Source organism: Thalassophryne amazonica, chromosome 15 (assembly GCF_902500255.1).
Source record: "Thalassophryne amazonica chromosome 15, fThaAma1.1, whole genome shotgun sequence".
Taxonomy (NCBI): Eukaryota; Metazoa; Chordata; class Actinopteri; order Batrachoidiformes; family Batrachoididae; genus Thalassophryne; species Thalassophryne amazonica.
Window position 1 is genome coordinate 19,517,533 of NC_047117.1, and position 17,669 is coordinate 19,535,201.

Consider the following 17,669-nt stretch of genomic DNA (forward strand, 5'->3'; position numbering starts at 1 on the left):
CCATCTGGTGGTGGTGGGCCAGCAGTACCTCCTCTTCAGCGGCCCACACAACACAAACGGGTTCTACAGATACAGTGAGTGGTGACCATAAGAGCTCAAAGCAGGTGTTTCTGTTGATTTTCTTTACTTGATCTTTACTTTTCTTGATTTACTTAGAGCAGAAGTCTTCTCTTTAGCCTGAGTGGTTACTGAGATACAGTTCATGGTGATTTCCCTTTGTTCAAAGATCAAATCAAGCATTTAAGGTCAATTAAACAAAAAAGTTTAAATGGAACAAACAGAAACTTGCAGTCTACAAATTATGCAATTTAGCCAAGAATCTACTCTCTGGTCTCAGTGAGATCTGAATAGGTGCTTGACTAGTTAGCATTTCAAAGTTTTTGCATCTCAGTTGTTATGTAACTAGTAAGATTTTCAGTGTTACTAGTTCAGCCAGAGGGCCATAGTGCTTCATTTTGGTGGGAATCGAGCCATGTGCCACCATATATTCAACTAGTGCTGACAAAGATCGAATTCCTGAAGGCAATAGATGTGTGGCATCACGGATATGGAATAAATGCTCAACTGGATTTCCACAGAACTCTGCTTTGTGATTGGATCTGATAACTGCATCTCGTGTTTTAATCAGACTTTAGAAAGTATCACACACATGACTGAAATCACACTCCAGATGTCGTGTTGAAACCTGCCACCATTTCTCTTTGCAGCCCACAGCAGAAACAGGTTCATCAGAACAGCAGGTCCCTGCTGGTTTCAGATCAGCAGGGACCTGAGCTCCACAATCAAGCGTGCATTTTGCAGCCTTGGATTGTGCATCCTTTCTGGGTTAGTTTAAGCATCGGGACAGTTTGCTCAAGCGATCGTCTTACAGCTTGCACTCAGTAACTGTTTTTCCTTCCTCAGAGTTTTCCCAGCTTCCCCCTTGCTCTGCAGGTCTGCATACCTAACCTGCAGGAATGCGATTCTACCTCAGCCGGGGAGCCGTCAGGCTTGTGGCTACAAGCACACACTTGATTGCATCACATTCAAGTGACTTATCTTGGCGAGTGTGAGGGTGTGTTTCTCTTTTCCTTTCATTTAACGTGTGTGCGAGTCAGCTGAAGTCAGAGCAGGAAGTGTGATGTTGTGACAGTAGACAAGGAAGCAGGCACACAATGGCACTATGTCTGCGTTTGGGGCTGGTACCATGAGAGCCTCGTGGGAAGCGACCCGCCTGCTGCTGGTCCTGCTGCTGACCACCTCCACTGGAACAGGTAGGAGAGGCCAGAGGAGTTCTCAAGCACTGAGTTACTATTAAGATTTTTTGTGATTATTATTATTTATTCTCCTCACATGGGGAACAAGAGTGGAACTTCTAAGTGTCACGTATGGGTTGATAGTTTTGAAAAAGTACTAAAGTGTAGAGCAGGTAGATGACATGCACAGTCTAAGTACTTTTAAAACTTTTTGCACGTGTTATCAAGTTTAGGAATCTCAAAACTCATTGATTCTGTTCATCTAAAACATCCCTACAACCATTTTTCTTCTCTTTCTATCTTTTCTAAGTTACAGTATTTGTCTTCCTTTACTAGTTGAAATGTAACAACTTTTCAAACAGTCTAAAGAAATTACACAACCTCCTGATCTTCTCCGCCTTCTCTGTCCTGCCTGCTACACTCATTTTGCAACAGTTCTGATTTTGTAGCAAGAGGGGGAACTTAAGAACACGGAAGTCAACGTTCCTGTGTGACAAGCACAACTTTCAGGGTTCACCAGGTGTTGCAGTGAGTCATAATTCCAGCTTTGACTTACATGTAAATATGTTCTCGCTCACACATGCGTGCAGTAAAGTTTGGAGTGTTAGTACTGCAGGCAGTGCATATGGTACTGTTCAAAACAGGGCTGTTAAATCAACTCTCTATTTAACTCTATTAGTGTTTATTACCTTCATATATACTGTATAGGTGAGAGTCTATGTATGCGCAAGGAAGAATATTTATATATGTGGGACAGCATTAAGTGTGTCTGAGGGAGAATATATGAATAGCTGTATGTGTGAGAAATAATATGTAAGTGTGAGGTACAATATTTCCACAGTGCCCTCAAAAAGTATTCAGCCGCTTGGTATTTCACACATTTTAATTTGTTTATGCCATTTCAGATACAAAAAGTAAATCAGGCTTCTCAATATAAAAATTTCTAAAATTATCTTCCTTAGACTCAAACTGAAAACAAATCTCTACAACTTGATGTAAATTAATTAAAAATATAAAAGCCAAGATGACGGGTTGCATAAGTAATCAGCCCCTTTGGTATAATACCTGTAAATAATCACTTTTATTGCCAGTTTTCTTCAGACAAGTCAAGGGATGGATACATGCACATTTCCAAGTCACTTGGACTTTATTTACATCAGTTATGAATAAATACAAACAGTATGGCACTCTATGGTAAATCTGTGTGGAGTAGACAGTTCTCAAAACTGAGTGACTGTGGAGGAAGGAGAAGAGTGAGGAAAGCCACCAAGACACCCAGACAACCCAGAAGAAGTTATAGGCTTGTCTTGGTAGAATAATACATAGTGCATGTTTTGCATTTTGTATCCCCAGTTATACAGCTTCTTGAAGAAGTAGCACAGATGAGGATTTTCTTTCATCAAAACATCAAATCTAGGCTTGCATGTACCTTCTGGCAAATTGTAGCTGAACTTTCAGGTCTTCTTTTTTAGAAAATCCTCCTCTATACCACTCAGTTCTTCAGTTCTTCAGGAGATTCTGTGATCTTGTGGGTTTCATCTATATTATAAATGCATTTTTAGAACATTACACTGCTGTGATCCAAAGTAATGACAAACATCTTTAACTGTAGTGTTCAGCGAGTCTGGAAATGGCCAGGTAGACTCACAGACTGATCTACCACACATGGAGACAGAGAGACAAGAATTAACTCCTGATGATGTCGTATCTGCAAGTGAGACAATAATGAGTCTGTAACAGAGTGACGCACAAGCTTTGTTCACTTTGTCATCATGGTGACATACTGTTTGTTTCCAGAAGCCCAAACAATTCCTGAATCAATTTCAACATCTGACAAGTCACCCACAGAAGGAATTCTAAGTAAGTCACTTACTGCAGTTCTTCATGTGTTACAACGTAAAAGTTTTCAATTAAAAGATTTATGCATTGTGTATATATATATATATATATATATATATATATATATATATATATATATATATATATATATATATATATATATATATAAACACACACACACACACACACACACACACACACACACACACACACACACACACACACACACACACACACACACACACACACACACACACACAAAGTCTGTGTCCATAACTAAAACTTTGACATATGAGTTCACACAGAACTCTGTTCCCTTCATATTTAAACATGGATGAGAATATGACATATGCCATACCTTGATTCTTGATATTACAGTATTTGATGGTGTATATTACAACCCCAAACTGAGTTTAAAGTTCACAAATAAATGTAATACTGTCAAATAAACAAGCCAGGTCCAGTTTTGTTCAATTTACAAAAATAAAACACATTTCTGTTGACATACACCATTAATTGTACTGTTGTCTATAAATTTGTTGAATTGAAAAATCAATAATGGAAATTCACCGTAATTAAATCTTTTTTTTAAATTGTTATACTTTTGTAAAATTACTTCTGCTACTTTAGTGCAACTTATAGTCTATCATAAATGTAAAAACTGCAGCATGCCCTCCTTAATACTTATTACTAGGACTAGGACTAGTGGACCCTAAGACTAGTAGGAAGTTCCCTCACACTTCAGTACCAGGGGATAAGCACCGGACCATGAGCCTCAGCGTTTGTTTGAGACTTGAAAATATGACGGTTGTGTAATTTGTTAAAATTCCCCTGGCTTTGTCACTGTTTTCAGATTATTCACACATTATTCACCCCACAGTAAACCCGTCCATGACTACTTCCTGGAGGGCTGACAAGTGTTACAGATCAACTGGCAAATTTTTTGCTTCCTTCTCATCATCATTCATTCCTGACCGGTGAAACTCTTTAAGATTTCCTGCTGTTTTGCTCTGTCTGTCAACCAGTGAGCAGAATGGATTCTTTCATTTAGTGCACCATTTTCACCAAAATATTAATGAATGAGATAACTTAAACTGTTAACACCTTGTTCTTATCAAACCGACTGTAACTGGATGACATATCTTTTTGGCTACAGCAGCGTTCAAACACCAGATTGCTTGTACTTGAGACCAAGGCAGGTCAGCCAAAGGGGAATTAAATAGAAACACACACAAATTTACTTCACTAACTTTGTATGTTTCTAAGCTGAAACTATCTCTCTGAGTGACAACCACACCTGCTCCTAATTTACATCATATAGGGGAAACCGGGGAACAGCGGATCAGAAATATTGTTTTGTGGCAGCATAAACACATTATGCATAGGTTTAGGTCATTCTATTGTGGATTTATTACAGTGCTTGTTTATTGTTTATAAGGCTGTGTTATTTATGTCTCCCCATGTGTAATTTACAGGTGTTTAAAATCTATTTTAAAATTTTTGATTCACTGTGACCCGGACACTAAATCACGGGGCACAGTGAATCAGTGTCCGGGGTACAGTGAATCAACTTAGAATAGAATCAAATAGCTGATAGTCCGGAGAAGACATAACACATGCTCATCAGTTGGACGGGGTACTCTTCTAACTAATAACAGTTTTTTGGGCCACCTTTCCTCTGTTGTGAGAAATAAATACAAAGACACTGATATCCACAAAATTGACTTTTGATAGGAAAAAACTGACTTCACTTGCAACGTAGTTTTACCCTTAATGTATCCAAAAACAAAACTCTAATTGATAAGAGGGATGTCTTTATGCATAAAAATATGGCATAACTGCTGCAAATATACACGTAGTTTTGCAGATATAGCTACTGATTCACTGTGCCCCGTGATTCACCGTGCCCTGGTTTCCCCTATCCAGCAACCATGAAGCATGCAGGCAAATGCATCTGGGATACTACAAAACAAAGTTGCTTTTCAAACTGATCTGGTGTATCACAGTTCTCCAAATTTTAATCAATTTGTCCTCATCATGTGCCTTTTCAATTATAGATCCACAGGCTATAAGAGTACCAGCACTGTGCTGGCTGAGGCTGAGACGATGCTAATGATAATCATTTTTAATGCAAAATCCTATTATTGATAATGGCAATATCCTGGATTAGATTTTTAAGGGTTTTCATTGTGATTTGCAGATCCAGATACACAACTGAAAACTGTACCTCCATCCTCAGAAACAGGCCTAAGCGGACTGGCAAATCAATTCACGGTGGTCTACACAGCAGAAGATCTGAGAGTTCCTGGTATTACAACAACTTTCGCACCACCGGCTGAAGGTTTGCAACCCATCATTATCCTGATCCCTGTGGTGCTGGTGGTTGTCATCATTGCCATGATAGTTTGTGGAATTGTGATCACACGCACGTGGAGCAAGAAAGCAAAGAATCAAGGTATGGCATATGTCATATTCTGATCCACGTTTAAATATGAAGGTAGCAGAGTTCTGTGTGAACTCATGTCAAAGTTTCATTTATGGCCACAGACTGTGTGTGTGTGTGTGTGTGTGTGTATATATATATATATATATATATATAATCATGGAGGGGTCTGAAATTTTCATCTTAGGTGCATGTCCACTGTGAGAGACATAATCTAAAAAAAAAAAATAAAAAATCCGGAAATCACAATGTATGATTTTTTTTAAATAATTTATTTGTATGTTACTGCTGCAAATAAGTATTTGAACACCTGTGAAATCCAGTGTTAATATTTGGTACAGTAGCCTTTGTTTGTAATTACAGAGGTCAAACATTTCCTGTAGTTTTTCACCAGGTTTGCACAAACTGCAGCAGGGATTTTGGTCCACTCCTCCATACAGATCTTCTCCAAATCTTTCAGGTTTGGAGTTTCAGCTCCCTCCAAAGATTTTCTATTGAGTTCAGATCTGGAGACTGGCCAGGCCACTCCAGGACCTTGAAATGCTTCTTACGGAGTCCCTCCTTAGTTGCCCTGGCTGTGTGTTTGGGGTCATTGTCATGCTGGAAGACCCAGCCATGACCCATCTTCAATGCTGTTACTGAGGGAAGGAGGTTGTTTGCCAAAATCTTGCAATACATGACCCCATCCATCCTTCCTTCAATACGGTGCAGTCGTCCTGTCCCCTTGGCAGAAGAGCACCCCCAGAGTATGATGTTTCCATCCCCATGCTTCACGGTTGGGATGGTTTTCTTGGGGTTGCTCTCATCCTCTAAACATGGTAAGTGGAGTTGATTCCAAAAAGCTCTATTCTGGTCTCATCTGACCACATGACCTTCTCCCATGCCTCCTCTGGATCATCCAGATGGTCACTGGTGAACTTCGAATGGGCCTGGACATGTGCTGGCTTGAGCAGGGGGACCTTGCTGCCCTGCAGGAGTTTAAACCATGACAGCATCATGTGTTACTAATGTAATCTTTGTGACTGTGGTCCCAGCTCTCTTCACATCACTGACCAGATCCTCCTGTGTAGTTCTGAGCTTTTTCAGAATCATCCTTACCCCACAAAGTGAGATCTTGCATGGAATACCAGACCGAGGGAGATTGACAGTTATCTTGTGTTTCTTCCACTTTCTAATAAATAATCATAACAGTTGTTGTCTTCTACCAAGCTGCTTGCCTGTTGTCCTGTAGTCCATCCCAGCCTTCTGCAGGTCTACAGTTTTGTCCCTGGTGTCCTTACACAGCTCTTTGGTCTTGGCTATGGTGGACAGGTTGGAGTGTGATTGATTGAGTGTGTGAACAGGTGTCTTTTATACAGGTAACAAGTTCAAACAGGTGCAATTAATAAAGGTGAAAAGTGCAGAATAAGAGGGCTTCTTAAAGAAAAATTAACAGGTCTGTGAGAGCCAGAATTCTTGCTGGTTGGTAGGTGTTCAAATACTTATTTGCAGCAGTAACATACAAATAAATTATTAAAAAAATCATACATTGTGATTTCCGGATTTATTTTTTTTTTTAGATTATGTCTCTCACAGTGGACATGCACCTAAGATGAAAATTTCAGACCCCTCCATGATTTCTAAGTGGGAGAACTTGCAAAATCGCAGGGTGTTCAATATATATATATATATATATATATATATATAAAAGTTAGTGCCTCTAAAATGTTTTATGATCTTTTGTTACAGATACGCAAAAAGAGGATGTATTTTTGGAAGAGTCCAGCTCAGAGAAAGTTCCGATGTAGGTGCTGCAAATTTAAATGTTTGATTTGATGTATTTTACGCATAGTTTTTAAGGAAGCTTTTCCCCTTAGTCTCTTATTTCCTATAGCATCACTCAAGAATTATTAATTTCTGCAACCTCCCAATTAAAAATAACTAGGGTAGTAACGGCTAGGGCAGCCTGACACTTGACCTCACTGATTCTGGATTTCACCTACATATGATATTTTATTTATTTTTATTTTATTTAACCTTAATTTAACCAGGAAAGTCCCATTGAGATTAAAAATCTCTGACCAAGAGGCAGCAAAAGTTACACAACAGTTAAAATTGTTAATTGTTAAATGTGTCACTTTTAGTCCAAATTGGACTGAAAATCAACTTCCATGAAATTTTATGTGGACATTTCTGGGTCAACCTTGATTGACTCACCAAGTTTGTAGAAATCAGCAATAGGACCCGGGAGAAGTAGGCTGACAAACACACAGACATAACTTTGACCTCAGTCACTGACCTTTGGCAAATTTGTCCTTACATGGGAATTCCAGAACCTACTTTTTTGTGTGCCAGGTTTACTGCAAATCAGAGTGAAAAACTTAAATTTTGACCATTAACTAAATGACCCTGACCCTTATTATTGAACTTTGATGAATGCGATGTTGCCTGGGCAATTTCAGAACCCACCTACATATACGTGCCAAGTTTGGTGGACATCAGAGTATATATAAAAAACAAACAAACAAAAAAATCATAATTTTTTCCATCATCCAAATGACCTTGATCTTTACTCAGACAAACCCTTTAAGGGAAATTTTGTGGTTGACTGTCATCCACATATTATGTTTGGTGGAAATCAGCCAAAATACACCACACATGGAGTAGAGAACAGACAGATAAACCAAAAAATTTACCTTTGACCCCAATTACCTTGATCTTTACCAAACAAACCCATAAAGGGCAATTCTGGCTGGGATCAACCGAAATGCACACATCACCTCTGGAGGAAACTGGCCCAACCACCTCGGAGGAGTGGTGGAACACACACACACACACACACACACACACACACACACACACACACACACACACACACACACACACACACTGTGATGTTTATCGTCAGGGTTCATGTTGATTATTAGGTGGTGAACTTTCTGAGAATTATATTTTGTTGATGAGCACACATGTTATTTTCTCCCCTGCTAGGCCCATGTTTGAAGAAGACGTCCCATCTGTCCTGGAGCTTGAAATGGACGAGTTGGATGGCTGGATTAAAAAAGACGGTAAAATCAAATCAAATCAATTTTATTTATGTAGTGCCAAATCACAACAAACAGTTGCCCCAAGGCACTTTATATTATAAGGCAAAGCCATACAATAATTACGGAAAAACCCCAACAGTCAAAACGACCCCCTGTGAGCAAGCACTTAGCGACAGTGGGAAGGAAAAACTCCCTTTTAACAGGAAGAAACCTCCAGCAGAACCAGGCTCAGGGAGGGGCAGTCTTCTGCTGGGACTGGTTGGGGCTGAGGGAGAGAATCAGGAAAAAGACATGCTGTGGAGGGGAACAGAGATCAATCACTAATGATTAAATGCAGAGTGGTGCATACAGAGCAAAAAGAGAAAGAAACACTCAGTGCATCATGGGAACCCCCCAGCAGTCTACGTCTATAGCAGCATAACTAAGGGATGGTTCAGGGTCACCTGATCCAGCCCTAACTATTAAGCTTTAGCAAAAAGGAAAGTTTTAAGCCTAATCTTAAAAGTAGAGAGGGTGTCTGTCTCCCTGATCTGAACTGGGAGCTGGTTCCAGAGGAGAGGAGCCTGAAAGCTGAAGGCTCTGCCTCCCATTCTACTCTTGCAAACCCTAGGAACTACAAGTAAGCCTGCAGTCTGAGAGCAAAGCGTTCTATTGGGGTGATATGGTGCTATGAGGTCCCTAAGATAAGATGGGACCTGATTATTCAAAACCTTATAAGTAAGAAGAAGAATTTTAAATTCTATTCTAGAATTAACAGGAAGCCAATGAAGAGAGGCCAATATGGGTGAGATATGCTCTCTCCTTCTAGTCCCCGTCAGTACTCTAGCTGCAGCATTTTGAATTAACTGAAGGCTTTTCAGGGAACTTTTAGGACAACCTGATAATAATGAATTACAATAGTCCAGCCTAGAGGAAATAAATGCATGGATTAGTTTTTCAGCATCACTCTGAGACAAGACCTTTCTAATTTTAGAGATATTGCGCAAATGCAAAAAGCAGTCCTACATATTTGTTTAATATGCGCATTGAATGACATATCCTGATCAAAAATGACTCCAAGATTTCTCACAGTATTACTAGAGGTCAGGGTAATGCCATCCACAGTAAGGATCTGGTTAGACACCATGTTTCTAAGATTTGTGGTAACTTTCTCTTATTTCTAAAACATGAGCATGACAGGAAATGTGGAGCTGGGCCTCAAACATTTGTCGGCAATCAGGTTTTATGGGAATTATTTTGACCTGTGAGTAGACTTGAAGTTTATCCAGCAGGTGTCACTGTTTCATCAAAGTTTAGGAGCTGCATGCTCAACATCCCTCACAGAGCTCAAAGTCACTTATATGATTACTACTGTGGATATTATTTTATTTTCCTGTAGTGTTTAGTGAGCACCAGTTTATTCTCATAAATTTGTTTTCTTGCTTGTTATAGGTGAAATCACACTGGAAGTGAAAGAAACGTAATTCAAGTTATGGTATGGTATTTATTTTTATGAAATTAGTGTATGAACACATTTACATTTTTAACATCACCCACAGAGCTCAGTATATATATATATATATATATATATATATATATATATATATATATATATATATATATATACCCCAGCTTTATTGGGACGGCTACATTAAATTTTGGTCTGAAAACCTGTGATTATTTTGAGTAACAAACTAAAATGGGTAATATAAGAAAATATTTACAAATTAAAAAAATAACCTGTTTAAAACTCTGTGTTTGCATGCTGATTGTTGCTTTTTGCAGGATTACTGAAAAACTGACTTTGTTCATACAACCCCTGGCAATAATTATGGAATCACCGGCCTCGGAGGATGTTCATTCAGTTGTTTAATTTTGTAGAAAAAAAAGCAGATCACAGACATGACACAAAACTAAAGTCATTTCAAATGGCAACTTTCTGGCTTTAAGAAACACTATAAGAAATCAGCAAAAATAATTGTGGCAGTCAGTAACAGTTACTTTTTTAGACCAAGCAGAGGGAAAAAAATATGGACTCACTCAATTCTGAGGAAAAAATTATGGAATCACCCTGTAAATTTTCATCCCCAAAACTAACACCTGCATCAAATCAGATCTGCTCGTTAGTCTGCATCTAAAAAGGAGTGATCACTCCTTGGAGAGCTGTTGCACCAAGTGGACTGACATGAATCATGGCTCCAACACGAGGGATGTCAATTGAAACAAAGGAGAGGATTATCAAACTCTTAAAAGAGGGTAAATCATCACGCAGTGTTGCAAAAGATGTTGGTTGTTCACAGTCAGCTGTGTCTAAACTCTGGACCAAATACAAACAACATGGGTTGGTTGTTAAAGGCAAACATACTGGTAGACCAAGGAAGACATCAAAGCGTCAAGACAGAAAACTTAAAACAATATGTCTCAAAAATCGAAAATGCACAACAAAACAAATGAGGAACGAATGGGAGGAAACTGGAGTCAACGTCTGTGACCGAACTGTAAGAAACCGCCTAAAGGAAATGGGATTTACATACAGAAAAGCTAAAGGAAAGCCATCACTAACACCTAAACAGAAAAAAACAAGGTTACAATGGGCTAAGGAAAAGCAATCGTGGACTGTGGATGACTGGATGAAAGTCATATTCAGCGATGAATCTCAAATCTGCATTGGGCAAGGTGATGATGGTGGAACTTTTGTTTGGTGCCATTCCAATGAGATTTATAAAGATGACTGCCTGAAGAGAACATGCAAATTTCCACAGTCATTGATGATATGGGGCTGCATGTCAGGTAAAGGCAGTGGGGAGATGGCTGTCATTACATCATCAATAAATGCACAAGTTTACGTTGATATTTTGGACACTTTTCTTATCCCATCAATTGAAAGGATGTTTGGGGATGATGAAATCATTTTTCAAGATGATAATGCATCTTGCCATAGAGCAAAAATTGTGAAAACATTCCTTGCAAAAAGACACATAGGGTCAATGTCATGGCCTGCAAATAGTCCGGATCTTAATCCAATTGAAAATCTTTGGTGGAAGTTGAAGAAAATGGTCCATGACAAGGCTCCAACCTGCAAAGCTGATCTGGCAACAGCAATCAGAGAAAGTTGGAGCCAGATTGATGAAGAGTAGTGTTTGTCACTCATTAAGTCCATGCCTCAGAGACTGCAAGCTGTTATAAAAGCCAGAGGTGGTGCAACAAAATACTAGTGATGTGTTGGAGCGTTCTTTTGTTTTTCATGATTCCATAATTTTTTCCTCAGAATTGATTCCATATTTTTTTCCCCTCTGCTTGGTCTAGAAAAGTAACCGTTACTGACTACCACAATTTTTTTTTCCTGATTTCTTATAGTGTTTCTTAAAGCCAGAAAGTTGCCATTTGAAATGACTTTAGTTTTGTGTCATGTCTGTGATCTGCTTTTTTCTACAAAATTAAACAACTGAATGAACATCCTCCGAGGCCAGTGATTCCATAATTTTTGCCAGGGGTGTACTCAGTCAAAATGTTGTCTCTGATGTCCAACAGAAATATTTGCAGTCAGAGATGCATATCAGGAGTCAACCTAGGAAAACAAAATAAATATATTTTTTAAAAAAGTTGTGAAATAATTACAAGACAGGGTGTTTATGAAATGTGATGAAAATTGGCTGTATCTGGCAAAATAAATAAATAAATTCTCAGCGAAGGAAAAAGGACTAAGCCAGGACATTTAAACCTCACTTTTACTCATGTAACATAGAACTTTTTTCTGATGACTATGTTTTTGACCCACATTTTTGAACAACCGGCATATGCGCTTATGCGCTTGAGACCCTACAGTGCCTGTAGCCTTTCAACAAATAATGCCTTTATTTATTTATTTCCATTGTTACTTGTCAAGGCCTGAGAGGGCAGATCAAGTGAAACATTTCAAAACACTTGTTTCGAAACGGTGATGGAATGAGGCCCCGCTTAGCGCATTACGTGATGACTTACTTTTGATGCGAGCTCTGCAACAGTGTTTCAAAATGTGAGTGTTGCAAAAATTTCAAAACATTATGAACAATGTTTTGGGCTTGTCATCACTAATTTGCAGTACAGAAAATAAGATTTGTTATCATCCTCATCCCCAGCCACACATTCTATCCATTCTTAAATACCAGTTTTACTGTCCTGATGTGTATTTGTGGTTGTTGCTTGTTAGCTGACGCGTGAGTGAAAGTGAGCAGGTGGTTCGAATTTTTTGTTATTCTCCATTCAGCAGGTGGCAGACATGTCTATAGTATATTACACAGATGTGTCTGAAACAAAGTTGTGTTTTTTGGGGGGTGGGGTGGGTGGGAGGGTGAGTAATTGTCGACATAAACTGGTCTGGATGGAATAACTCACTTGTCCACAGACATACATTTTTGCTGACCAACCCTACCAAACATCAGACAACTAATTCAACAAAAACACAATTATGATAATAAGAAAATACATGTAAATATGTATTTATTGTATTCGAGACATCATAATGCATTATGGGTAACCTACACATAACAAACAACCTGTTTGGCAAAGTTTTTTTTTTGTCTTTCTTGTGATGCTCCAGCTGGTTTCAGTGAAGCTGTTACTGCTGACCTTTGACCCTTTGATCATTACACATGGTGCTGCCAGAAAGCGCAAACACTGCTGACATCTGTTTGTGATTACAGCAGGCACGCACGCAACTGTGGCGCAACACAACTCGGGATCGTCTCCTTGCTGGGTGGGAAGGCGAGGTCGAGGTCCACTTCACTGAACTGTTGTCATCTTACACAAAACTTTTTCCTCCGTATTTTATATGCAGTGCAGTGCAACGGGTGGATGGTACCTTCGTTCAACATGGAGGCGAGACTGTAGATGAGGAGTCACACAGCAGCTCTGACACAGTCGCACACAACACACACAAATGTGTTGGCACCAGGGACAGAGACTGTTTATTTTTGTCTTGGCGTTGGAGGGGGGCAATGGTGGTTGGCACTCAATGCCAGAACCCGGGGTATTTAAAAACCTGTTTGGAACAGTTTTCTAGAGTCCATTTCAAAAGGAAGACACATGAACTGTGCTCAGTACATCATCAACCGAGTTAGGGAGGGGGATGCTTTGAAGCATTCCACTTAATCTGGTGTAGGGTCCGTAGACTACTCCAAGGTCTGCTTTACTAAACTCCCTGATAATGAGTGCTAAATTACGCAGGCAATCCCAGATTTTGCGAGTTGGGATGGAGACAGCTTTACAAGTGATTTATGAAGATTAATTGTACAGTTGATCAGCAGTATGCAAATGAGGATTTTGCATGTTAATGGCTGTAAGCGCAAAATGGAATTAAATCATCTGCTTGCAGGGATGCACTTTGTGCTTCATTATGCACAAACTCTGCCACCTAACTGAGTGTGTTCACGCACAGACAGTTAAAAAAACCTATTTCAGACATCCAATTATTGTTCCATCCATGGTATTTAAGCAAACTGACAAATAATTATGCTGTGTTCTAGCGGTGGAATGCACACAGGCAACTGTGTGCACAGTTCACTGCGCTCCAACGGCAGAACACAGCATAATTAATCATGAGTTGGCCTAGATAGAACAATAATTAAATGGCCATAAGAAAATATTGTTTTGTTTTTTTTTTGTTTGTTTATCATAGCGGGCAGTACAGTGGCTTAGTGGTTAGCACTGTCACCTCACAGCTGGGATAGGCTCCCCCTGCCCCATGACCCTTAATTGGAGTAAGCTGCTGAAGATAAGTGTGTGAGTGTTTATCATAGCCAGTTCATGAGTGCGTTCAAGCGCTGGGCGTCTTGTGCACAGAGCTGTGATGTCCCACAGAGAGTCACTACCCAGAGTGCGGTAGTGGAGCAGATAACTTTAACAACTGTTCATTTCTGGAAACAAGCACAAAAATGGGCACACATACTCCTTAGACATTACTCTTTTGTAAAGGCACGTTAGACACCTAAATTTTCAATAGGCAGCCTGGAAGGGGTCAACTGAAGAATTACACAGTGGTTAAAAATTAAAAGATGCTCCAATCATATTGAAAACTATACCACATTATTTGCCTGAGCATAAAGATTCCAAAAAGGTATAGTTTGAACAATCTATGACTGAATTTTCTGGAGTTATGAGGTTAAAAACAGCAAGAATGGTGACAAAGGTCAGTTTCAGTTTGTAGAGGGATCAAAAGTTAAAGTTGCTATAATTTTGGAAAAAAAGTTGTGCAATTTATTGGTTGAGTTAATAGGGTTTTAAAAAGGAATAGTTTGCACCATGTGTCATGCTTAATTATCACGTTACGGGTAACATATGTCACATGTCATAGAATCCAATGGACGTTGATCTTGTTTGACCTTTTACTCTGGAGACCAAGCATTCAACACAGTCAAAACTATTCTGTTTATTAATCCTATTAGCTGAAGCAATAATTTCCACTGCTTTTTTTTTTTTTTAATCAAAACTGGAGCAACTTTAACTTTTGACCCCTGTACAAACTGAAATTGACCTTTGTCGCCATTCTTGCTGTTTTTACCCCATAACTCCATAACATTCAGTCATAGATAGTCCAAACTATATCTTTTTGGAATCTTTGTGATCAGAAAAATAATGTGGTATAGTTTTCAATATGATTTGAGCATTTTTACATTTTGACCCCTGTGTGATTCTTCAGTTGACCCCTACCTGGCTGTCTATTGAAAATTTAGGTGGCTAACGTGCTTTTACAAAAGAGTAATGTCCAAGGAGTATTTGTGCCAAATTTGGTGCTTGTTTCACCACTTGAAAGATTTGTCTGTAAATATTCTGCTATGACCAAATCCCAAATTGCATATTCATGAAGGCAAACATGCAAAATGTAGAATTTGTCCTATGTTGCGCATTTGCAAGATGCAGTCCTCAGTGTGCACTGTTAATAAAGCAGCATGCACTTTTAAAAATGTATTTATTTCTTTTTTGTAGTTTTTGTGAGTGCTATGGTATTTGCACACATTTTAAGACACGCAAACTTTTGGGGAATCAGGCCCACAATGTGCAAAAATAAATAAATACATAAATTAAAAAAATAGATGAAAAGGTCATTGTCCCCCTCTGGGTCTTTAACAAAGTGATTTCTAAATAAAATTAAAAATAAAATAAAAATCTCTGGGAAACAGACTTGGATCTGATGTTTTGAGGCTAATGCTTAGAATCATAAGGATTCATCAGTCATAAGTCAAACTCTTCCAGAGTAGATGGTAATACTGTGGGTCTCACTGTGCCGAAAAGTCTATTTGAACATTAAAAAGCTTATTTTCTTCTTCTATTATCATCATCATTATTACTTGAATCACAGCACAGATTTACGTATATTTACCAGCAGGAAATAACTGTAATATGACCGCAAACCCCATAATTACATCATTTACATCACCAGTTCAAAGAATAGAGCTGTGATTCCCAAAAAATATGCCATGAAGGTACTGCAATAATGGTAAATAAATAAATAACAACATCTTCCATTTTAAATTTTGTAATAAAATTTAAAATAACACAAAACACTTGATTACTTTTATGTGTTAATGTTATGGGTGGGCCCCCAGAAGATTTTCAGATTTCAAAGTGGACTCCAGCGTTCTTAACGACTGGATTAGAGAAATTAAAGTGTGGAATTGTTCTTTTCCACTCACATTTGTCACCTCTCTTCCTCCCCTGCAGGTTAACAGAGGATGCCACCGATGCACTGGGGCTCCCTTTCTGACCATTCTGCAACAATGACACAACTTTAAAGCAGTGTTATTTCTCAAGCAAACAAGGCCAGAGGACATTTCCATATATTATTAGCTTTTTTTATTGTTAAAAAAAACAGAAAAAGAAAAATCAAGACGATCTCATTGCTTTGTGCATACATCCTTTGCCGGTTATTCCTGCTGATAGATGTCAGTGCACAGTTGAGTGCTGCAGCAACTGGACCGAAGCTGTGAACAGTTCTGTTGTATTTTTGTGATAATGAGTGACTTTGCCATCACTCAGTGTCGTTCTGTTTACGTATTGTCTTTAAAATATGTTTTGCAGGTTTTTCTTGACATTTGCAGTAATCTTGCGTTAATCACTTTGGATTTTTGTGTCTGAAGGAATCAGTATTGGACAATAACCCTGAAAGAGCTCAAGTGTGTTTGACTCATTTACATCACATTTTGAATATTTGTACTGCCTGTGTTATTATTGTTGTGTCACTGTCCGACTGCAGGATTGAAGAATGCAGAAGACGCTTCAGTTTGTTCAGATTTCTGAATTCTTCACGCAGGAAATCATTCACACACTTTTTATTTTTACTGTCCACCAGCTGAGGAACATTTTTCTTCTGAAGAGTTCCAGCTTATCTAAATATTAATAACTCTGACTGAATGCTTTATATCCACAAATGTGGAATGAAAGTGTTGAATTTACACAGTCATTAGACTGTTCTTCTATATGTGAGCACCATTTTCTAAGAGGATCTTCAGTATTTTGCTGTATCTTGCACTGTAAATACAAGAATTCATTTAAAATACATGCTTTTTGTAAATATTGCATTGAAGGTTAATTTCTTTCTGATAATGCAAAATATGTTCAAATTTAGTCAATGATTAAAATTAACCTTTAATAAATCTTGATAAAATTGTGATTTATATATTTGTATCTATCAAGAACATGTGCTTTCATTGTTGTCCGTTTACTGAATTGTCAGTAAGATTACTTGAAATGGATATGCATGAATATATTTAAAAGACATTTGATATGAGCACATGCATTAGTAAAGGAAAAACACATAAAATTTTGGTACAATCCAGATAAAAAAAGTGGTGGCTCCTGACTTTGATCCACATTTTCAGTCATTATGATTACAATATCAATGTAATCAGCAGTCAGGATCAAAGACCAACAATCATTATCAAAGCTCAATGGACAGCATTAAAGGTCAGTGATCAGGACTCAAGTTCAGTATCAATGGTTAGCAATGAGGATCCAAATTCAGGATCAAAGTCAGGCAGTCGGTAAAAATTCAGTGATCAGATCAAAATTCTGGATCAAAGTCAAGGAATCAGGTTAGATGTTCAGTGATCAGATAAAAGTTCAAGATAAAAAATGATTGATTATTGTCATAGCTCATAGTCAAAGTCCAGC

At 38.4% G+C, this 17,669-nt stretch overlaps 1 protein-coding gene across 6 annotated transcripts; it reads left to right on the forward strand.

Moving 5' to 3' along the window:
• The first annotated feature begins 1,061 nt into the window (after positions 1 to 1,061).
• On the forward strand, positions 1,062 to 17,169 carry tmem154 (transmembrane protein 154). Of its 6 annotated transcripts, none has more exons than XM_034188778.1 (8): positions 1,065 to 1,253; positions 2,848 to 2,949; positions 3,033 to 3,095; positions 5,320 to 5,529; positions 7,246 to 7,300; positions 8,488 to 8,564; positions 9,975 to 10,017; positions 16,221 to 17,169. In XM_034188778.1, the coding sequence occupies exons 1-7, from the start codon at positions 1,163 to 1,165 to the stop codon at positions 10,004 to 10,006; spliced, it is 630 nt and encodes a 209-aa protein (XP_034044669.1). In that variant the 5' UTR covers positions 1,065 to 1,162; the 3' UTR covers positions 10,007 to 10,017; positions 16,221 to 17,169. The 6 variants fall into 6 exon arrangements, with proteins under 6 accessions (XP_034044670.1, XP_034044671.1, XP_034044673.1 ...); XM_034188776.1 differs by having other exon boundaries at positions 1,066 to 1,253; positions 5,275 to 5,529; XM_034188777.1 differs by having other exon boundaries at positions 1,066 to 1,253; positions 5,314 to 5,529.
• The last annotated feature ends 500 nt before the right edge of the window (positions 17,170 to 17,669 follow it).

Excerpts from the sequence above, each read along its gene's own strand:
- tmem154 (XM_034188776.1), top strand. The coding sequence starts at position 1,163 with ATGTCTGCGTTTGGGGCTGGTACCATGAGAGCCTCGTGGGAAGCGACC. Across the intron at positions 2,950-3,032 it reads TGATGATGTCGTATCTGCAA|AAGCCCAAACAATTCCTGAA; the intron begins GTGAGACAATAA and ends GTTTGTTTCCAG. Across the intron at positions 7,301-8,487 it reads AGCTCAGAGAAAGTTCCGAT|GCCCATGTTTGAAGAAGACG; the intron begins GTAGGTGCTGCA and ends CTCCCCTGCTAG.